The sequence below is a fragment of the Parambassis ranga genome, chromosome 24, assembly GCF_900634625.1.
Source record: "Parambassis ranga chromosome 24, fParRan2.1, whole genome shotgun sequence".
Classification (NCBI taxonomy): Eukaryota; Metazoa; Chordata; class Actinopteri; family Ambassidae; genus Parambassis; species Parambassis ranga.
This window is the reverse complement of record NC_041043.1, coordinates 2,902,389-2,925,818: the sequence shown is the minus strand read 5'-3', so window position 1 is coordinate 2,925,818 and position 23,430 is coordinate 2,902,389. Positions and strand designations below refer to the sequence as shown.

The 23,430-nt window shown below is 44.0% G+C and overlaps 1 protein-coding gene across 2 annotated transcripts in view; it reads left to right on the top strand.

Annotated features, from left to right (window-relative positions):
* fut8b (fucosyltransferase 8b (alpha (1,6) fucosyltransferase)) overlaps nt 1–23,430 on the top strand; it is a 79,192-nt gene that overhangs the window by 28,441 nt on the left and 27,321 nt on the right. For both annotated transcript variants that reach the window (XM_028397547.1, XM_028397548.1), the window contains exons 2-4: nt 13,752–14,347; nt 21,991–22,109; nt 23,128–23,290. In XM_028397547.1, the coding sequence (XP_028253348.1) occupies nt 14,145–14,347; nt 21,991–22,109; nt 23,128–23,290 (485 nt within the window). In that variant the 5' untranslated portion in view covers nt 13,752–14,144. The remainder of the gene's footprint in view (nt 1–13,751; nt 14,348–21,990; nt 22,110–23,127; nt 23,291–23,430) is intronic.

Below are 23,430 nucleotides of genomic sequence, written 5' to 3'. Positions count from 1 at the left end.
TCTGAGAAGGTGCTTTTGTTGTCATTCAAAATAAAGAAATCTGTGCAGATTCAAAGCCATGACGCAGTAAATGCTTATTAAACTACAATGATCATAATATATTGCACTTGGAATATGCAGTGGGTGGACATAATTACATCAACACTTGTAAACTGTAATACAATCTAATAAAATAGCCTTGCAAAAATAAAAAAACACTTTTATGAAGCTGATTTAAAAAAAATCCAATAGCATATTGCAAAATTACAGTTTTCTATATTGAACAACAATATAACCTCACAACAAACCTCTCTGAGAATTGTTTTGTATCGACATTTGTATTGCAGGACTGTGAGCATTAGAATTTACAGCTCTTATTTTATTTGTTTCGCCTCTTGTTTGGAGACAGGCCCCTCTTATACCACAGTTCAATTCAGTGACAGTGTTTGAACCAGCCTGATCCAAGATGCTATGGAGATAATTGACTGTGCGGCATGTTTGTATCACAAAGCCTGCGATGATTGGGAGTATAATAGTCCAGTAAATTTGCATGAATAAGTTAGGTAACGCTAGTCTCATTAGCTCGTGTAAGAGACTTTTTGTGCCTGAGCAAAGATGAGATATTGAGCTGACTCAATGAAATGTCAACAAAAACACTGCCAACATACAGCCTACTTCAGCATTGGACACACAACGGAAAATTGATGATAACAGGTGTTAAACAAGTGGTGGGCCGAGGATTTCAGAGTGTTTTACGAGTCATTAATAAACATATCCCACGCCGCCGCCGCCCCCTATCACTAAAACTGGCTGCCAGCTATTGCTGCATACACCACATGAAAACATCCCTTTGTATGTGTCGTGAGTGTGTGTTTGGTATGATACGCATTTTAGTGAGCATGCATCAGCTGCATGAGCCCAACCTTTCCACTGCCTCGCCACTCTCTCTGATGGGGCCGCTGGAATCAAATCAAGTCAAACCCATTTCATGGACCTCCCTGCTCTGACGAACTTCCCCAGTGTCTCTGGCATCAACAAAAATACAAGATGACATTAAGGAAGCATGTAAACATCAAACTGAGTGCATGTGACACACATAAGCATCACTACATAAATATAATTCAAAGCAGTGGCATATGACAGGTTGTGTACATGATGTTCCTTTCTCTCTACCCCTGTATTCCCACAGTGCCTAGTTGAAAGGACCTGTAACCCAGCGTGTACAACTTTTCCCCCTCCCTTAGGAGACAATCTATAATGAGAAAGCACCATTATGGGTCCAGCAGGAGCCTGTGTCTCTGTACTGCTGCTGCTGCTTCCACAGTTACCCATGAGGTCTTTCTTTTTGTTAGTTAAGGGGAAGAGCAGCCGCAGACGTCCCTCGCTCTCTGCTTGTTAGCCAGCAGTAATGACTAGGCTGTGGGGAGCCAGGCAACCAGGCCAAGACGTTGGCAGCCCGTTCCCCTCTGCTGGCCCTCAGCTCACCGACAGGAAGGGGAACAGAAGCAGACACCACAGAGGACACACTGGGAGGATCAGATCCGGCAGACTGTGGAGGAAAGAACGGAGTGTAGAGGGGGAGGTGATTTCTACCTCCGGACAGAATGAGACCGAACTAGACTATTACCGACACAGACGAGCACATGGGACCCAGCTATCGATGGTTAGCAGCGCTAAGATCAATGCATACTTTTTACAAAACCTGCCTCGTAGGTTTATGGTTTTCTGCAGGATCATGTATTCACAGAGATGTGATTAGATTTTCTAAGCTTAGTGGCTCTTTAAATTGGGCAAAATCTCAGCTGAAGGTTTTCCAACACAATCAAAAACGGAACACTCTTATCTCAAGATACAAAATGAAACAGGAACAAACTGCCTGCAGTGTTTAAGCACATCAAAAGCACATGAAAAGCAACTACGGTGTACAGTCATATTGTTTGTATGATCACCATAGTGTATGTTTATACACTATGTACCGTGGCATCATGTCTGCTTGACCGGATCAATAATTCAGAAGCAGATACAGGAGTCATCTGCATTACAAGGCAATGCAGCGGAATGAATTGGTTGTCACTGTGCCTGTTGGATGGTCACCAGGAAGAGCAATGGGAGTAATGTCATGTACTAATGAATATGTGGATGCAATATACATTTAATGCACTCCAAGGGCCCATAAACAAGCATCAGTGTGAGGGACAGAATGAGGATTCATTTGGCTGTCAGTAGTTTGGTTTACAGAGTTCAAGATGAAACTGGCGATGGTGCCTGAGGGGTGGATTAGCTGTTGAGGAAGGACGTTGTTGCTCAGCTAGGCTTGTATCGATAGGTTGTGGCTGGGAGGTAGACAAGAGCCAGGCTAAGAGAGCCAGGAGAGTTTTCATTGTGGCTACCTTGAATCAAATGCATTACACTGTGAGTCTACTACATAAGATTGTAGTGCTTTTATCTTTATTATTAGCATTATTTTCCTACACTGTGCCTGAGCCCAGGGCCGTAGACTCCATCTATTTGGGTGGATCGAATGCAACACTGCGTAAAGACTCATAAACAACATCTGCAGCAGCAGCAACCAGGCACTCCCTCAGTGCCTTGTTTTCCTGCCAAGTCCGCCAAACATTCCCTCTCATCTGCCCAGGCCACCATCCCTTCTTCTCTTCTGTTTCTTCTGTCAGTGCCTTCAGGAAGACCCATCTTTCATGCGGACTGTTGACTTAGCACAGACCCAGCCGCCCTTCCTGCGCTGTGGATTCACTTGAATAGAATGGAGCTGAGCTGACTGTGATGCTGAAACACAATAGGCAGTGCATTATTGATTATGTTTGTGATCTAACCTTGGTGCTCAGGAGTACTGCTACTCCTCCCTCCCTCATGTACCCATGCATAATTTCTGCAGTGAATCAGTAATTTTATTTTCACCAATGTAATGGAAAGTTGGGAGTACTAAAACAGATTCTAGCATTGGGTCTGTCAGAGGTCAGCATAGCAAACTGAAAGAATTGGAGGGGAATGTCTGCACAAGAGTGAAAAGGAGAAAGTGCTCCATTATAAATAGATGTCATCAATCAGGGGAATGTCCTTCATTTGGCATGCGTCAGTCCTAGAGCGAGAAATGCATATTCAATCTTCAACAATGAGTGTCAGTCAGACCGCTTTCAGCCAGACACATGACAGCTGTGCACAGTGGCTGGTTACACACTCAGAGAATAGGAGCTGCAAGCAAGTGAGGGGGTGAAAGCCCAATCAGTACACAAGGGAACTGAATAAGCAACAAACCAGTACCTTCCCCAGAGGAAGATTGATGGACTTCCCTGTTGTCTGGTGCCAGCACTGATGTTTAAGACAACTGAAACAATGCACATGTAACGCTACATATGTGTAACATGATTGTTATGTCTGACTCAAAGGAGGGCGCCTCGGTCCCTGCTGGTTGTCTCTCATCTCATCCTCACAACTGTAAGAGGGGGGAGGGGGGGGGCAGTGTGTTGTTGTGTTATTGAAACAGGGATGCAGCTGCTCCCAGTTGGATCACAATGTTCTGCCAGCAGTGGAAGAAAAGTGTTTAGTCTCTTTCTTCACTTTCAGCCTTTTGCAAAGTCACGTTGTGTAAACTCCAGCACTGGCTTTACCAAGTACTAATAAGGCCTCAGTGGTGCCTGCACTGGATAGAAATGAAAAATCCTTTGCAGCAACGCATGAATGTATTCCTCTGTTTTCCTGTGGGAGACAGAGTAGTAAAAGGAGGGAGTGTTGGTGTGATTGCTTCAGCTCAGTGTTAGCACTACCTGATGCTCGGTGTATTGAGTTTTCTTCATGTGCTGTTCGCTAACGTAATTTGAGCAACAGGTCCTGCTTAGAGGAGATGGGAGCGCACATGGCAGTTTTCTAGTGCTTTGTTAACAGGGGTCGGGGTGGACAGTGTGCAAAGATTCCCTTTTAATCGTATTTAGGAAACTTCATCCTCTCAAGGTGAGGCAGGGATTTTGTTATTGACTCTTTTTATTGTCCTCCAGGGGAATGCAGAGTTGAACCATTTAGGGCCAAGCTCCAATGAAAACACTAAAAAAGCCTGTGGTTATGAAAGGCCACAGAGGGAATGTTTACTATAGTCTGTAATTGTCAGTTTCATGACACTAACAACCAATGTTCAGGGTGAGTCCAGGCTGAATGTAGTGAATGTGAATGGTGACTCCAGAAAAGCAACAACACTTCTGTGATGATAGGATTGTTTTGCTACAACACCAGAATAAACTCTTCTTGAACCAGTCACAAGAGTTCATGCCCGCTGCCTCTGTAGAGCTACAGCTCAGAAAAAGAAAAAGGCCCTCCACATCAGGCTGCACACATGGAAACTGTTACACAATCTATACATTAACTACAAAAGACTTACAAACGCATCACATCGAGTGGAAAGAGCACTCAAGCGGAAGCTGACGAGCTGAGCAGACACTCAAACACAATACTAGACGTAGAGCCAGAGTGAAAGAGACAGAGGAGAAGTCAGGCGAACCAATGAGCGCGGACCCCAAGCAGAAAACACAACCTGACGGGGACGAGGAGTTCTGTCAATACAGCTTGCCCTGTGACGCATGCAGGCTGCTGAGGTGGAGGGACAAGGAGAAAAAAAGGCAAGAAAAATGGAAGGAAAAATGTTTGAGAGTGACAGGATATGAGGTGCATAAATTGGATCCTGGAAATAGTGCTCAAGCTGTCTCAGATCAGACTTATTCCTGTCTAATCGGCAACTAAACTCTTATTTTCAAACCTCCTGAAGCTCAACATAACTAAGTAATTTCTCATCATTAAGCCAGGGTAAAAGTGTTTTAACATTTTCAAACAATCCTGACCCAAAGCAAAGCAATTAAATGGGAAATTCGGTGCAGGCTTACCCAACTCTGGTCTATCCAGGTCCCTCTGGGTTTGGGTTTAAATGTCAAGCTCTAACAAAAAAAATAAAAAATCTGACGATAAAGGAGGTAATGGAGTTTAAGAGGAAGCTGGCAACCAGAGTGAAGCAGAAAGGAGCCAAGCAGAGAGTTGAGAGGAGGACAGCAGCACACCTGCACAGATGCAGTCAGGCTGCACAAAAACACCCACCTCAACTCGTCAATTATTCATTTCGGAATCCGCTTCAACATTTATTCATGCCGGTTGCTAGTCCATCACTCAGACCAATGCATGCAGTTGAAGCAATTTTAAGTTTTCATTTCATCTCACATGCATGTCTTTGGAGTGTGTGTGAGGGACAGCAGAGCACCTGGAGGAGGAAATCAAGAGAGGAGGGTGAAGTCGACAAAAAAAAAAGACCAGAGCTGAGACACTTCATGCTTGAAGGTGACATCCTGACTGTCACTGCACTGAATTGTGCAGTGATGAAATGAAATCCATTAAAATGCATTAATCTCGACTCATGCTAGATGTTGGATCTGTGTGTCAGCTTTCTCCTGCAGGTGCTGTGTATTTTTATCTCTTGTCTAGGCAAAAGCCAGAGTCTAAGGCTGAGCTGAGGATATATAAATATGTCACTTGTTACTGCTGACGTGTTTTCACAGTGTGTGGATTTAAGGTCACAGAGCAAAGGGTTGAAGGCGAGAGTGTTGGTAATGTAAGAGAGGGCCATGAATCTGTGGGAGCTGTGTGTGTTACTGCTGTTTATAGGACTCCTTCTCTGTATTAGTCAGGACTCCAGCCCCTCGGGGAACACTCTTCATCTTCCCCTCTGTCTTTGTGTCTACCACCACCATCTTTCTTCTGATTACCACCTCCCTGGCTCCCACTTTTCCAACCACACTCCTTTTTTATTTCCTCCCTTTTGTCTTTCTCTGTGACTATTTTTTTACTCAGTGTCCTTGTAGTCTGGGCATTCCTATACTGTTTACTTTTCTCTCCTTCTTGTTCTTAGTTTTCCTTCTCTGCTGCTGCTCGGATCTCTTCTGCCAAAGCACCTTTTCTTTTCCCTGGTCATTGCTTTATCATTCAAGCCCCGGCCTCAGTGAGGGCACTTCGACTTGTGTTGATGGTGGTGAGGTTGGGAGGGTTACATTTGCCCTGAGCCAGGGTGTAATGGGAGTTAACCGCTGACCGTAAATTCTGTCACAGAAGATGAGTGAGGTAGGAAATGTTGAGGGGTTGGGCGCGCTGCTTATTGTGTTGGAAATGTAACTTATTGCACCAGAGACCGCTGAGCCCCCTGTTCTCGTCAATCTCGGCTTTTATTGGGAGATTGCGATAGGAGATCAGAACAATTTTTCTCACTGTCTTCCTCGGTGCCTGGTGTCCCCTTACCACCAGCTTCAGACCCAGACACATTCTTTCTCTTGTCTGCTCGCGCTGCAGTGTCATTTCTGATTTTCTCCATTCACCTTCCTGCCAGCTTTGTCACTGAGGCTGCAGTTACACATCATCACACTATTTTATAGTGGCAGTTTTTTTTTTATCTTAAAGTATGTTTCATTGGTCCACACAGTAGTGAACAACGACCTAGCCTACCTGGGTATAAATCCAATGAGCGTATTAATAGAAAGGAAGCTTGTGAAAGGCAGATCAGATCAGACTAATGCTCACCGTGTCCCCGGCCGGAGGATGCTCATCAAAAGTGACATCATTGTGCAAGATTACACTTTATCGGTTGTGGCAATAAGGTTACTTAAATGCTTCTGATCAGCTGTTTGTTGTGGAAAGAGCTAAGACAATGAATAAAAACAATGAACCCAGTGCATTCTGGGTACCTTTAGTGTCAAATCACCAATTGACAAAATCAGTTTTATAACCACTGGTTATACAGTGCTTTTTTTCTGATCAATTAAACCTACAATGCAGGGTTTAATTGTCCTTCCATGGCACACACCTCATAGGTCACTATATAGAATAGAAAGTGATTTGCACTTCTCTACTGTAAGCCAAGTCTATCTCTTCAGTGCAGAATATTACTTTTACAGGATCATATGTGTGCATACTGCCGTCTGTTCAAATGAGTCAACAGTTGTGCATCCCCTGCTCTGTTTGAAAGATATTTGCCGTGTTTTTTTTATTCCCCTCTTATTGTGGATTGGCAACAAATCATTAGAATTGTGATCACAATGTTCTGACCACTTCTAACTTGTTTCAAAGGTCTGATTATAATCTGGGCAAAATCCATATTCAGTGGATCCAAGCTTATCGCAGTATGCGTCACTGCATATTCAGATGATAAAAATCACTCAGTTTCGTGCAGTGTAACAGTAGTCGTCCTTTTTATCCCTCTTCCTCCTCCTCCTATTCTCCCTTCCTCTCCAGCCAGATTTTCGTCTATTATGCCTTCGCTTCTCTCTCTGTTCTCCTGTGTATTCAGCCACTCATTAGACCGCTTTAAAGTGACTGAATGAAGGTTGGCACCCTCTGCATGGGGTCACTACAGGCCCATCCACCCTCCCTTACTGTCCCCATCTCTTTAGCTTGTCCCTGGCACCCCAGGCTGTGAAAGGTCAGCTGTCATTGGGACTCATTATGAGGAACAGAAATTGGAACAGACAGTGAGTGTGTGTGCATAGATCCCAGCAGCAATATAGCTCAAGGTAGAGGGATAATGCAGACCTTGAGCTTCTGCTTTTCTGTTACTCGCAAATAATGATGGTCAAGGTTCTCTGCGGTGTGCACACTCTGGACTGTGTTTCTTAACAATGCTGTGCATAAAGTAAGTGATCAATTTGCAATTTCTCTGCCACCCACCCATCCTTGCATAAATGCTTGGCCATACCCGTGCACATGTACTCACACTTAATGTTGTCTGGGCTCGAGCTGCTTGAGTGGCACTGACTCCTGCTCTTTTCCCCTTCTCTCTCAAACACACACGCACCATTGCAGAGCCGGTTCATCACCCTCACTGACACGGTGAATTTACAATGCTGTCCTTGACCACATCTGAGCCCTGAGATCCACCTTCACTCGTCAGGAGACAGATTGGGTTGGCAGGTGGGGTGCCCGCCCAGGTCCACAATTTTTATTTGGATATAAAAAGTAATAAAACAGAGGAATGACTGGTACATTTTACTGCTAATCATATGTCCCTCTGTTGCAATTAAAAACTTGTTTGCATTAACCACTAGCACAAACAAGCCCCACCTAACCCCCCCCCCACTTGCTCCAGTCCTGTGAGGTGTGTGTATGTATGTGTAAAGTTGTGAGTTTGGCTACCTATCTTTGTGTCACTGTGCGACCGAGTGTGCACGTGTGAATGCGTGTGCATGTGTATCCTGCTGTCAGCGAATTCTCCACAGAGATAACCTTGAAGGAGAGGCTGTGTGCTCAGCTCTGATACTGAATGCCAAGCTGCAGCAGGCTCAGCGGTTACGTGGCTAGAACTTCTCTGAGACCTTTAGCCACTTCTGTGAGACTTAATCCCGAAGTTACGATGAGGTGAGCAGCCTTCAGTGCCTGAGTGGAGGTACCGCTCAGATATACTTAATTCTCAAAAATGAAGATGTGCAACATTCTCTGAAACGAGGAGACAAATATTTGATCTTTGTACTCTCTGCTAACCCCGTCTCCATTGGGTTTATTATTCTCTGTACCTTTCACTCTATAAGAGTCTAAATGTTGACATTGGCAGGCTGATCGTATTGGCATATTTTTGTATACTTTATTGAAACACCCTACTTAACACATCAAGTGACTCTAAGTACCTACAAGTCTCCAGCTTTTTTACAATATGCATCTTATGGACAAGTTTCCTTTATGTCAAGTACATGTTTGCTAAGTATTTTTTGGTAAATAGACTTAGGAACTTCTATGAAATAACCTCTTCAAACTACAACTTGACATAGAGAAAGAGACTTAAAGATGTTGTATGTTTTTTTTTTATAATGTGACAGATCTAGATTTTTTGTGTTATAGCTAAGTAAGCTGGAGTCCAGAGCCACCTTGCTGCCTAAAAACAATATCAAAGTCAGTCGGTAATTAGTGTGTGATTGCAAGATCTAAACACTCACTGAGGACATGACCTCGGTGTATGCTGTGTTACCTCAGGGCCTTTCCACGCGCATGTAATAAAAACCCATTACATTTATGGGAAAGTCATGCCCTTTACTCCCACCTCACCATCTCACCGTTTTCCTCTCTTTCCTCATGCTTGTCCCTTCGCCAGCCTTTCTCTTTGCCTTCTAGCTTAGGTTAATGGACTCCTGCACATTCAGCTTAGAAATGCTGTGAAGTAAACAGCAGCTCATGAAATATTTACCACTCTCCTGTGTCTGTGTGTGTGTGAGGGTGGATGTCTGTGCGTCTGCGTGTGCAGTGGACTGTGCTGAGCCGTTGTGACTACCACACCACCCACCCACGCACGCATGCGCACGCGCACACAAACACACACACACACATGTACATACATACATACAGACAGTATAAAACACCAGGGGCACCCCTAAAATCTATGGGTGTCTCTGCATCTCGTGTGCCAGCCAGCTGAGTAGGGAAAGGGAGCGCTGGGAGTCACTCAGCTCACTGCTGCTGAGTGAGTCAGACATTTGCTGGTATTCATATTGATGGGGAAAAAAATCGCAGATAGAATTTGTTTTTGTTGCAGATGGCAGGCAGCAGGGGTAGGGTTACAGTGCCCTTCCTAGTTTCCTCTTTTTTAGAAAAAATGCTTTATCTGTTTTTAAAAAACATTTGCTGATTCATTACTAAAGGCTTTGGCTATGGTGCTTATGTGTTCGGCACCCATACGATCCATCCCATGGAACTAGAAGGTCGCCGGATTGAACCTCCACACCAGCTGAGAAAATAAGCAGCTCAGTGATCATTTGTAGGAAACTGTAGGAAATGAGTGTAGCTTTATGGCTATAAAGAAAGGCTGTTTCTCAAGAACAGCTTGCTCAGCAATCTCTCCCTGGATAAATAATGGTTAAAAAATGCTGCCTGAGTTGGTGTTGATGTTTCTCCTGCTGCATTTTTGTTGTCCGAGCACCTGCAAGATGCCTCCCTGCATTGTGCTCATATAACTGATAAGGAGGATCAGATGTCTCAAACTGGTGATACACTGGGCTGGAAATTTGACAGTATCAGCACAAATACATGTCTGTTCAATCATAGGCCACATTCGGCTGTCAAGTAGATATTTTTGCATCACAGAAATGGAAACAACTTTGGCACTTTTATTCTTTCCCGTTGGCATCCTTTCAGTGTTGCTATGCATTTGTTCCTGATCCTCTCCTACCTGTCTGTTATCCAGACACCCACCTTATATCTTTCTGCCACCACGCTACATACCATGACATCCTGCTCCACATCCCCCCTTAGGGTTGCCCCTAGCAACCCACATTAATACAGACTCCTGCACTAACGCAGATGAGATGCGACAGTATAGATATATATATGGTATAGGTGAGGCTCTCCCTTTGTCGTCCTCGAAGTGGAGTGGTTGTGTTGGTGTAATAGAAGCCATCCTTAGCTGAGCTCCATGCATAATTCAGCAATGGGCCTCATCGTGGTGCTTATTGTCTGGAGACCTGAGGCTGCTGATAGATGACCTGCTGCAACCCGCTGCACTGTGAATGTCGAGACGGTTTGCCCCTCACGGTGCCATGTGTGCAGCACCTGCCTTTCCGCCGTGAGAAGGCATTGTGAGAGAATGATGATATTTGAAAAGCAAGGTCACGAGGAAAGATTTGGGGTGTAAGTGTCCTAGGCAGTACAGACGAGAGGTTCTATTTATGAGCGGCATAGTCCTACTTTTTCTCTCCGTTTATAAAGTAGCACGGCTGCACATTCAAAAGGGAAGCAGTCACATCTTTCATTCTGTCCATAGCAGCTAAGACCTAGCAATCATGTTTCCACTTTAGTCAGAGGATGAGGGAGGAGGGGCCTGAGGGAAGAAAGCAGAATAAAAGAAGAAGCACTATGTGGCCAACTTTGTCTGAAATCCCACTGTCAGCAGATCTGTCATACAGTCCAACTAAGGAATGATTGTGCCACAGTGGGGAACCTTTATTTATTTATTTAACTGACATTATTATAATATTCATTATTTATGTGCCCGTCTGTTTAACTCAAGGGCAGATGTGAGAGGTTTGAGGAAATGCAAAAATCTCCTATTTTTTTGGTGGAATATTACCCTTCCAGATCTTCATCAGTGGAATAAATTGTAGTAGAGTATCACCATTGAGTGTTCTCTCTTTAATCAGGCCACATTCTGCGGACACAGAACTCAATGGATGTCTCCTCATTCTTTTAATTATAAAGCTCAGCTATCTAAAACTGTTTAATGTATTTCTCCTCTCCTCTGCCACTTCATCATATCCAAGGCTAAGCTGAAAGGCATGATGAAAAGGATCTGTAAGACCGTCTTTGTTCATTTTCTGAAGCCATTGACTGCATTTACTAATTGCCATAATGTGCAGTTAGTGAAGGCGGCTTTAATGTTAAGACCGAATTAACCAGTATCTCTGCAGATTTTCTACCTTCTGAGGTGAAGTGTGCCTCTTTGGTAAGGGTTATTGCAGGGTTTAAATACAAGGGGTTGTCTCTGAGCACACATTAATTTAATTAATTTAATGTGATGATTTTTTATTTTGTACTGTTCTACAGCATAAACTCCTATTAACAAGCAAATTTGTTTTCACTGTTATTTGTGCTTTAGACTGTGGAATAATCGCACCAAAACTGCGATTTTTGGAAAACTGAAAAGTGTAGCAGACGTATGCTTTACCCAATTTGGGCTGTCACAATACTAGAAATTTGGTAATTGTACCAAAACACCTAAAATAAATAAATAAATATGTGAATTATGTTGAATAGAGTGAGTTCTTGTCATATGTTTGTGCCTCTAAAAAGGCTTAAGATATGTTAGCTGTACACAGTACAGTACAGTACAATACAGACATTTCAAGGCCTGCTGCACACATTAACAATAGCATTCAGGTGTCTGTCAATGGTAAATATTGCAGCAGTAACCTGAGCATTGTTAAAACAGGTGCAGACTACACTCAGAGTTATTAAGCTGCCCTCATGAGTTCCAGAGGGGAGTGCCCTGTAGTCCATGTAATATATACTAGCTGGGTTATATGGCCACACGTATGGCATTCCACGCTTCCTGTTATTTGGACAGTTCTTCTATCAAATACTTAGATTTTGACGCCTAAGTCAAGATGACACCAGTGACTCCACTGACCCCAGAAAGCCATAGGAGACATTATACAGCTGCTGTCCATAACGATGAAGCTCATCTGTATCAGTGTCTTTCCATGATCTCAACTGATATTGCTCACTATTATTCCAATTTAACCTCTGTTAGTATAGCAGTAATGTATTAGCTTAACTTTCTTGTATCAGCAGAACAACTAGCTAGACATTTTATCCCTAAATCTTTCCCATATCCAATTTGGCAGCAGTAGACTGTCCCATCCAGCAGATTTTTTTTTATTCCATCAGTCTTAGTCTACTGCACACAAACCTCATTATGGTTCCTCAAACATAGCGACAAGTTTGTGCAGCCTGGCTTTTAGTGAAGTCCCAGTCGTGCATTAGCTGGTGAAGTGCTATCCTCTCGCACCTCATATTTTCCATAATAAAACACAGCTCAGCACATCCCTGTGCTGCCTGCATTAAGAGGAGCCACCCTGGTTTCAGCCCAGGTTAGCTGCAACAGACGCACCAGCCTAGTAGGAAGTGATATATTCACAGATTTCAATAATCTCACATTACTTAGTGAGACGTGAAGGAGAATCTCTGCACCTTGTTCTTTAAGGGATCCCAGGTGCTGCGTTCTGGGCAGTTTGCACCACTCAAGCATAAGCAGTCTCTATGGTATTACTGAATGCACCATTTATGTCCTACATATCAACTATGCTTCCATGGTAAACATGATGAGCCACTGATAACCTACTTCTGTGCTGCCAGCCGAACCCCAGCAGGAACATTTTCCTCTGTCTTGAATGCTCAGAGGCAGGAACACCAGAGACGCTGCGACGTGTCAATCAACCCCATCCCACCAGCACCACTCACATAAAGTCTAAGATGCTTGGCAATATTTCAGCGTACTGTGGTGCACACTTGATAGCACATACACACACACGCACGCATCTGCCAGTCTTCATTCCATCACAGGACAAGTCTCAGTTGTGTGGCAAGGCTTTGTTGGGGAGTTGACAGTGAAGGTTGCTTCATAAACCCGGCACGCGTCCATCACCATCTCCCCTGCTGCTATGGTATGAAGGGAAGTGATGATCTAGGGATTTTTAGTTCCCTCTCCTCCATTAGCTCACTGTATCACCGTGACAATGTTGCCTTCTGTCACACAGTCTACTAGGATGCCAGTGGGCACTTGGGAAGAGGGAAAATGTTTTTTTGCCAAACAATCCATTAACTGTCTGTATGGTGGCTTCTTTGTATGTGTAGAGGGGGGGGGGGGGGGGGGGGGGCTTTTGACTGACTGCGGTGTACATGAGTACAAGTGCGTGTAATGTGCAAGCAGGCAAGACGATGAAAGTGGAACATCCGTGTCCTGCCTCGACAGCAATGCAGGATAGCTGAGGGACCACACATCACTATGTAAATGCAAATTGCAGTGTCATGCTGATCAATCCTGTAGGCTGCTGAGACAGGGTTATGTTGGGACCAGTCAGCAGCATCTTGGCTGTTAGTCTGTCTGTGCTCTCTGTTTCTGCATCTGTCTCTTGTTTTTACTTGGCAAGCTCCTTAATGGTTTTTGTTTGCTTCTGTTTGGCCTACAAGCACAGGAAGCATTTGCAAATCCAAAATGTTGGCTCATCTAACTCCATTCTCTGTTTTTGTTCTTACAGGATGCAACTTGAATAAGAAAATATTGTGCGACTGGAAGGACACAGAAAGGCAGCGTTGGATAAACTGGTCAAGGCAGATCAAGGTGGAGGGGCGAAGACACCAATCAGAAGGTCCAAATACAGACTGAGTGTGCTAGCCATGCTTTAGCACACAGGAAAGACTGGTTGATCTCTGGAGAAACACCCGCCTACCTTTTCTCATACACTCCTAGTCACAAACGCTCTTTATCTTGTCATTTACCATCCCTGCAGAGATGCCGATGCCCACGTTGGCTCTGTGGCACTTGTGGTGACGGGGCACAGAGTGCGTGTGCGCATCCGGCAAGCAGGCCGGCGGGGTCGGTGGGTGTACAGGCACACCAAGACACATTTTTGGCCTGGCGTGGTCGAACCATGCGGCCCTGGGCGGGTTCATGGCGTTGGATTACCCTGGTGCTGTTGGCCTGGGGCACACTCCTCTTCTACATTGGCGGTCATTTGGTGAGGGACAGCGAACATCCGGAGCGGTCCAGCCGGGAGCTCTCTAAGATCCTGGCCAAATTGGAGCGACTGAAGCAGCAGAATGAAGACCTGCGGCGCATGGCAGAATCGCTTAGGTAACAACAAACTTGCTTGGCTTGTGTCGTGTGATAGTAATCTGCCGAATCAGGTGAATAGGCCGGATGTTGGATGGGTTAAAATCTGCATTTCTGGCTGGCAGCCATCAACACTGTGGCAGTGCTGACTTGCATTTTTCCTTCCCTTAAACAAAAAAAAATGCCACAAATGTTATAGGCTTCAAACTGTCTGCATAGTCACTCAGGTGGAGCTGTATAAAACTGAATAATCATCTCCCTCCACGTTCCTTCCTAAAACTTTAAGCATTTCCAACACTTTAATGTGAATTGGAATCTTTATTTGTTTTCAGATGTACAACAACACCATCCAGCATCATCTTGTATTTTTTTTTTGCTTTGCGTATCCTTAGAATAGTTTACAGCTCTGCTAATGCTAAATCTTTTGATTTGAACACACCGGTGTGCTGTGTTCTTCTTTGCTGTTAACATAATTCTCTGAAGTCCAGCAGTAAGTGTAGCCTATAGCTCCTTGGTAATGCAATCAAGATAATTTCCAAATGCCAGAATGTTGCAGTGAGATGATTGTTTTTTTGGTTTTTATAAAAATGTAATCAGCATCTGATTAAATCAGCACCTTGTGTGTGGTATACTGTTAAACAAGTGCTGCTGCAGGGTTTCTTTAGCTGAATAGTTTCAAAAGCTGAGCAGTTTTGTCAGAAATGCTGTGTGTGTGACAGACAGATGGATAGTCTGTCACACACCTCTCCAGATTTTGTTGTGTTATTTTGGAAGACAATAGCACATTGTACGAGCCCATTAACCTCGCAGCGTCGTTCACACATTCAAGCTATGTGTAATGGAGAGACAGATGGTTCTGCTCTTATCTCTGCATGCTGACAGGGTTTATTTTTACAAATAAACACTGGGTCTGTACACGTTGTGTGCGTGTGTGGATGCATGTACAAGGGGAAACGGTGCTATGTGCTGTATTAACAGGGAACTTGAGCTTCAGATGTTTCCATTGCTGCTCTGCTGTGATATTCCAATTCACTTTGATGCAGGGCCCTCATCAGTGCACACAAACATAAAAAAACCCATGCACACACACATTGCTTCAGACAGCTGGTCCCTGATTAAATCCCTTGCTTTTGTAATTATTCAAAATTGGCTCAAAAACAAAGGTGGAATTCAAGGCATAAAAAAACAAGTGCAGCTTTCAGTCGACCAGTGTCCAGATGGGTCCCCGACACACTGCATGCTTGTTGCTTGTTATTGAGTTCGGTTGTTGATGTGGGACTGAGGCCTCCACAGTTGTTTACTAGGGCAGTGCTACAGTGCCTTCTCAAGTCTCTCTAAGCTTCAGCTAAGTATCCGGCACAGCAAGCCAAAAACAGGCAACTGACTTGCTGAGGTTAAGCTTTATGAACTATCGACAACAATGGGGGTTAGTGTGTCCTCTGCTGAATTCTGGATTTCAGTGTGTGTGTGTGTGTATACGAGCATGCACATGTGTAATGGTCAGGAGTGCCTCATTCTGTAGTGTCGTCTCCTTACACTACAGCCCTAACAGTCACAAAGAAGCTGTTAGTGAGCTGCTCATCATCCTTGCCTCAGCCCCTCCTGCCCCCGTTCATTACCTCCTCCTGTTTTCCACTCCTTTACCTCCTCCTTTTGCCTCATTCTACTACCAAACTGCTGACAGAGGCATGGCGCAGAGCCAGACTGCAGCCGGCAGGTTGTCACAGAATGACTGACTATGGAACAACTCACTAGCTCACTGATCGACTACCTCCATGCGTGCTTAACCCAATTCTTACCAGCTTATATGTTCTACCGATTTTGAACTGTGAACACGGATCTCTGAATGTTGTACAAGAAGCAGTACCCGTTCTAAGCAAGCACCTCCTGCTGACATGAGATAAATAAAGCAGGTTTCATCCAAAGCATCCCATTCATTTTTTATGAGTGGCTTCAGAGAGATTCAAACCCATAAAACTGACATTATTACACATTGTGTGGAGTTCATGCACTGCACTGAGACTGATTTATAGTTCAAAGTAGAATTTAACTTGGTTAGTGCCATTACACCCCAGCAGCACTGAGATAGATGTGTTATGCATTATCGGGGAATGTGGTGCATTCATTATACACCTGAAGGAGCTTGTTTACATTGTTTTACTCACTTTATGATAGAGAGTGATAGTCATGCTGAAGCAGTTTGCACCAGATATTGATTTTCTCGATCGCAAACTGGCTGAATCGCTGAGAATCCCCCACACTCTCTGCCTGGTTTTGCTGAACTCCCCATAATCCTTAGAATAGAATTGTCATGTAATATTAATCAATCACTCAGTCATTGCTTGGATTCAAATTAGCATCACCTGGCTGGCCTGTAGATCCAGTCCAGCAATTCAGTTATAAATGACTTGAGTGACAGGCAGCGTGCCACCCCACCAATCACCCAGCATCATTAATGAGAGGTGAGCATGAGGTCGAGCTGCTCATACTGTCTGACTCCGCCCTCACTGCAGCTGTCAGTCACCTCGGACGCAAAGCCACGGCTCCTGCAGAGACAATGACACGCGGCAGCCTGATGGTGTGACATCGGCGAGAGCGAGAGTGACAGCTGGGCTGAGCGATGAGAACCTGATCGATCCCCCAGGCATGCCAACTGAGAGGGATGGAGAGCAAGGATGGAGGGAGGAGGGCGATGCAGAGGAGGCGAAAAGGATGGGAGCATGATGGATGGCGTGAGGACTGCGCTAAGTAAAGAGCAGCAAGAAGGAAATGAAAAATGAGGACTGAGGGGATGAGAAGAGTTGCAGAGACCACAGTCATTGCCCTAATCTGCTTTATATGTTATTTCAGCCTACCTCGGTGCCAACAGGATGCAGTTGTACAATACCATCCAAAAAGTGGTTGGTAAAAGGCAGTGCAGTGCACATTTCTGTGATTAATACATTGCAGCACACTGTTTCAGATGACCCTGCGCTGTAAACCCTTGTAATGTGTCCTGCGAGCTGTAACGGTGGCAAAGAATTATTTGCATACTCAGTACCATGTGACCCAGATGCAGGACAGATAGAGAGGATTGAGACTAATTGTTCTTCCATGCTTCAGTGGAATTGTCTTTTAATGGCACAGGCAACTGACCGTTAGACCCAAATTACTCACCTTCTCTCTGTCCTTGTGTGGTGAGTTTTGGCCACAGTAACCATTACAGTCCCCACAATTTGACTCGTATCTTTCTAGTTAAACTGAAAATGTAAATGTAACTTATCAGCTGTAACAATGGTCAAAGGTGAAAAAACTACATGACTGCACGAAAGTGGGATTGTAGTTTCTTTATCCTAGAAAAGGAAGAAAAACATAAACATGCACAATGCATTGGGTTTGTTGCCTTCTTTAATCCCTATGAACATCCAATCACAGACATTTCTAACTCCAGCTTTGGTTGTTGTTTCTTAACGTTTCTATCCAACACTCCTCTATGTGGCTTCCAGATATTTCCTATAACATGTTTGTGCAGCTTTGTCCAAAAGAAACTAAACAGACAGCAACTCCACCAGCTGTCCCCATGCGGGTCTCATGGCTGCAGTGGCCTGATCCGCTTACTTCCTCCTGTCCCACATTTCTCTCTAAATAGTTTTAGTCCTACCAACCAGATCCTGCCGCCACCTCCAGACCTGAGCTCCCATCGACCCGGCCGTCGCTCAGGCCTGGTGAGAGTAAGTCTGCTACCACACTCACACACTGGCCCCATTGTTGGAGCTGTCTGTAGTTGGGACATCTTTGTCAAGTAAGGCTCAGAGCAGAGCTGGCTCGCTTTGGATGTACTGAGGCGTTGGAGCATGCGAGGCAAGAATGCACCATTCAGAATCAGTTTGCTTGGAATTACAGTGTTGGAGTCACTAGATATAACACTGACTGGAATGGGACAAAGACATTAACTGATTCGATAGACGTATTTATACACACAGCTCACATACATACAGAAAATACAGTGCATACAGGCGTAGCATTATTCCATACCTAACAGATTCTGAGCTGTAGCAGCAGGTTTTCATGGGAACAGCAGACATTTTGTGTTTACTTGCCACATTCCTGTGGTTTATTAGCTTGACTTATTGGAGTCAAGTGGTTAGAGAGTTCCCAAGAAAGACTGGACCATGTTAGTCCACTCACACCGTGGTGATGCACACCCACACATTAATGTTTAAAGCAAATTGTGTTCCAGCACCACCCTTTCATGTATACCTCATACTTTAAATTTCCATATATATGTATGGCTTTTTTTAGGTTAGCACATAGAGTTCCTTTTGAAGTCAGCCAGACTATATTAAATCTGTGTCCACTCCAGTGCCACCGAGGCCTCCAGCATCTGAATCCTCTTTACCCTCTGAACTCTATGGTTACCTGGTACATAGGCCAAAGCCAGTGGAGTGACAGCTGGGGCACCTTTCCCTTTGGAAACTGGGTTGCTTGCTAAACCTCACCTGCTTCCCAGCTCTGTGTGCATTGCCTCTGGGGCTCATCATCACCCCCTTCTTTCATACCGTGTCTTTCATTTTTTGCAGTATCTCCCTCCACCTTTGAGCCCCGCCTTCCTCCATTCCCAGAGTTTTTCCTCATCTGTTAGCTCTCCTGTATCGTTTGATTAAGAACCAGCTGCCTTGTCTAGTCTCTGCTTTTTTCTGGTCCTTTAGAGATACCATCAGGGATCATTTGTGCTTGTGTTTGCCACCTTCCTGTGTGTGTTTTGATACTGTTGAGTTTGGATTTATTTCATTTCTGCATATTTCGGTTGTTTGTGTTTTGCCTACAGTAATGCTGTAACAATTGCCATAGCATAGTGTCTCTTTGGGGCATCTAGCTAACCTCTGCACAATGTCCCTACCCATTATCCTGTGCTGGTATGGCCTATTTCTACACATATCCTGTTACTTTATGCTATAGATTTTGCAGCACTTAAAACCCCTGAGAAATGATGTCACTCAGTTAACAGCTCTGCTTCCTGTACAGTGGTGTAACTAGCAGGTTAGGGTGTGGCCTTTTGGGACAGCTTGTTGAATACATTTTGAACAGCTGTAGCTGTGAGAAGAGATAGCGAAGCTGACACTGAGAGGAAATGCACCTGGGTCTTATTTCAAAAGATCTGTGTCAGGCAGCTGAATGGGCACACCACAGATTTCACAAAGAAAGGAAGACATGCATATAAATATCCATCTTGTCACAACGGCTTATCATTGTCCATTGTGCCATTACATATAACATAAAAGTTGAAATATCCACCTCAGTTTCCATGGCTTAGCAGCAGAATGCTCGGTTAGTGCTCAGTGAAGTGGGAGGCAGGCTTCTTAGGGAGCAGGATGTGAACACTTGTGCAGGGGCTTTTGCAGCTTTTAAGGTCTCAGTTTGATGCCTAGTAGTGCCTGATGTTACTTTCTCTACAAACTGAGTTTGTCTGCTTTGATGACTCATTAACATGGCCTTTATAGCGCTTTTCAAATGCTCCTGTGTATTCGGGCATATTCTCTTTTTAATACTTTTATGTAGAAGAATTGATTGTGTACTGTATAATGCCTGGCACTGTTTCCCCCCTGGCTGATTTGAATTATTTCTTCTGAGCATGTCAGAATGCTCATCTGTGTTTTCATTACATGCTGCTGTAGTTATTCATACAGTACTCTCCCAAGATGCAAATTTACTGTATAATTTAGCATTTATTAGTCAGAGATCATTGACAAAACGCTGAAACATATGCAGTTGTAACACAAATGATTTGAAAATGGCTCATTTCATTACATTAAATGGACTGAAATGCTGCCTAAACATAATTTCAACTGGAAGAAGTAATCGTGCCTTAAAGGACATTATTGTTTATGAACAAACCTGTCCTTCGTATTTTTATTATTTATTATTTTATTTAAAAAAAAGCCACACAGATGTACACATACTCCTGAATTGTGTTTTGTAGGGGATTTATTATTATTAATTATTTTGTGCCCTAATGTTATGCAGCTCTCTGTATATGCAGTTCAGCTGTTTGAGTGATCATGCAGCAAGTCTCGAGGACATGGTGCCAACACCAGTGGAGGATGCTGCTTAAATTCAGATGTGGCAGAAAGAGCCTGGAGGATGACCTTCGTCCTGAAGGGCTGGTTATCGTCAAAGATCGATGAATAACACTACAGTATGTTGCTATAGAGCTGGGTGTCTCACAGGAATGTGGCGTTGCAGTCATCATCTACTCTCGGTGGGCCCCTAAACTCCTGTCAATGGATTTGATGTTTTTAGATAGATACTTGGATGGCACATTTCCAGTGAGGAATGAAAGGAAACATCAAACATCACTGGCTTGCAGGAAGCTACATCAGTGAGGTTTGCATGATTTTTTTTGCTGCTGGACTACCTGGAAAATGGTCAGGCTATTACATGGCCCTGATGTCTGAGACAGCTACAGAAGAAGCTGACAAAAGGAGCAGCCACCCACCAGGGCAGCATTCACGCCCAGAGGTCCACAGCGGTGATGGCTGACATCCAGAAATGTGCAGTTGAACTTGGTTTGTCATTCTCAGACAATCTTTAATGCAATATGTGAAAAGAAGGAGCTGTTTTGACTGTGATGGTGACTCTAGTTATAAAAAAATGTATAAAGTAAATATGGAATTGTTTGTGACCTGTGTACATGTTGTGTTTTACAATAGATTGAGCATTTCCAGGCCATCATGTCCGCCGCTGCACTGCTGTAGCATATTTTACATTGGGTGCACTGATCAGAGGGAATTTCCACTGTGGCCACTGATAAATGGTCAAAGTACAGTGACTAATCATCTATAATCTGCACTTATTAAAATGGCTGTGACCCACATTAAATATATTTCTATCAGTTCTAGAGTTAAATGTTAAAATATTGCATTACTAACTCATTATTTGCCATTCACAGAGGCAGTAACCACAGAGAATAAAAACCTGGCTTATTATTTGCTTTTATTCATTCTCTCCTACAGGTTATTTAACAAAATAAATCACCATAATGTGACCTTCAGTGCACAGATATGGATGCTTCAATGCTTGGTGTAAACTGTAGTGAAGGTGCCAGGTTCAACATGAGGAGTAACTCAGTATTCTGTGCATAAGCTCATAATAAACTATGCCAGAGCTCCAATGGGGCTACACTGTGTTAGTAAAAGAAAAAGAATTTTCAGCACAAAGTAAGTTCACTTCAACTTTAAAGTCAAGAAATGGGAATCAAGTCAACCCACTAAGACACAGTTTGGATCACAATTACCAGTGGATGTTGGTCAGAGTGTGTGGCTGCAAGCCATGCTGTGTGAGTTTCATTTTTAAAAATTAGGTGTAGGATGGGTTGACTCAGACATTTTGGAATCCAATAAACTTTTGTGAACTAGCTTGTTGATTTTTATTTTTTTTTTGTTCTGTTTCAGTATTTTAGCAGTTTATTCAAATGCTTACATATTATTTTCTGTTTTTTCTTTTACTCGCTCTAAATGAGGCTTTTCAAGACTCAAGATTGATTCGTCACTTTTATTAATCCCAAATGGATTTGTCTTTGTTAATAATGCTGCACAAAGTGTATATGTATGTATCTGCAAAGTATTCTGTTTTTGCTATTGGTGTGCTCATGCTCAGCCATTACATCTTCTTCTTGTGTTCCCCAGGATACCTGAGGGGCAGGCAGAAGCTGGGTCCTTGGCAGCAGGGAGGCTGCGCTCCCTGGAGGACCAGTTAACCAGAGCCAAACAGAAGATCCACAGCTTTCAGAAACTCACTGGAGATGGTGAGTGCGGCGGGGCAGACCTCAAAGGTTGCGGGGAAGGGTTTGGCATGGAGCTTAGAAATGTGGAAGAATTGATTTGGGAGGTGCGTGGGCTGACTACATATGGTAAAGTCAGCGGCACTTGTGGGATTCTTCCTGCAGCGAGAACCACAGTCTAGTCCAGTGGTGAACCTGCTGCCGTGATGGCAGAGCCGCTGTCGTATGAGCAGGGTTATGTGTGTATTTGCCACTCTAAGCAGTGGCCAAAGGGGCAGGAAAGCTGTCAAGTGAGCGGGGAAATGTGTGAATGAAGTGGAAGCTGTGAGAATGCCCCACTGGCAGAATGGACGAGTGAGAAGAGAGAAAAGAGAGACAGACACAGAGAAAATAAAAAAGGACATGTGAGCATGGAGGGCAGCAGAGGGTCAGCCTTTCCATCTTGCCGCAGGGGAAGAAAAAGCTAAAAATACCCTCCAGCTTTTTTTCCACAAGAGAGGGAGTAAAGACAGAAGACAGAGAAAGTACGTAAAAAAAGAGCTTTTCCATCTTCACCACCTCCTTCTCCTCCTCTCCTGCTTGTGGCTGACCTTCCCTTCCCTCATTTTTTTCTTTCTCTGCAGAAACCAGAGCAGGCAGCTGTGTTTCCATGTGGGTTACTCCACATTGTTTGGCTCGGGTGGGGTGTAAAGTTCCTTCCTGTGTGCGAAAAACATGAGAGAGAAAGACATGATGCACAAAAACAGTGATCAAGTGATTCCTAACGAGGTCAAAGTAACACCCAGGGACATATGAAAGAGGCAAATTTTAATGGTTATGTACTGAAACCTTGCTTTGTGCCAGAAACGTATTTACACTCTAATAATGTAATGCTCAGTCGTTCTTCAAGACCTCCTGGCATCCTTTTCAACCTCATTTCTTCTAGCTGTATTCCCATAGAGAGGCTTTGAAGTTAACGTCACTGATTCGTTGTTTTAGATCATACCTATGCCCCAGATGTCATGCTAGTAGAATACCTTTTGTGTTTCCTTTTTTTCTACAGGCCCCGGGCCCACTCAGGAGGAGCTGCGGAGGAGGGTGGAGAATGGCGTGAAGGAGTTCTGGTACTTTGTTCGCAGCGAGGTGAAGAAATTGGCCAATGTTGAGCCAAGCGAGAGGCAGAAGTACGCTGATACACTCCTGCAGGACCTGGGACACCAGGAGAGGTGAGCACTGACATGAGATCAGTATATGCAGACTTATTGTGTCTCTGAAAAGCACTCATAACAAGAAGGGTGACGTGGCTTTTTGTGTGGAGTTTTCCTGTCTGCTAAGGTTTCCTTTCAAAGTCCACCATCAAGCACGT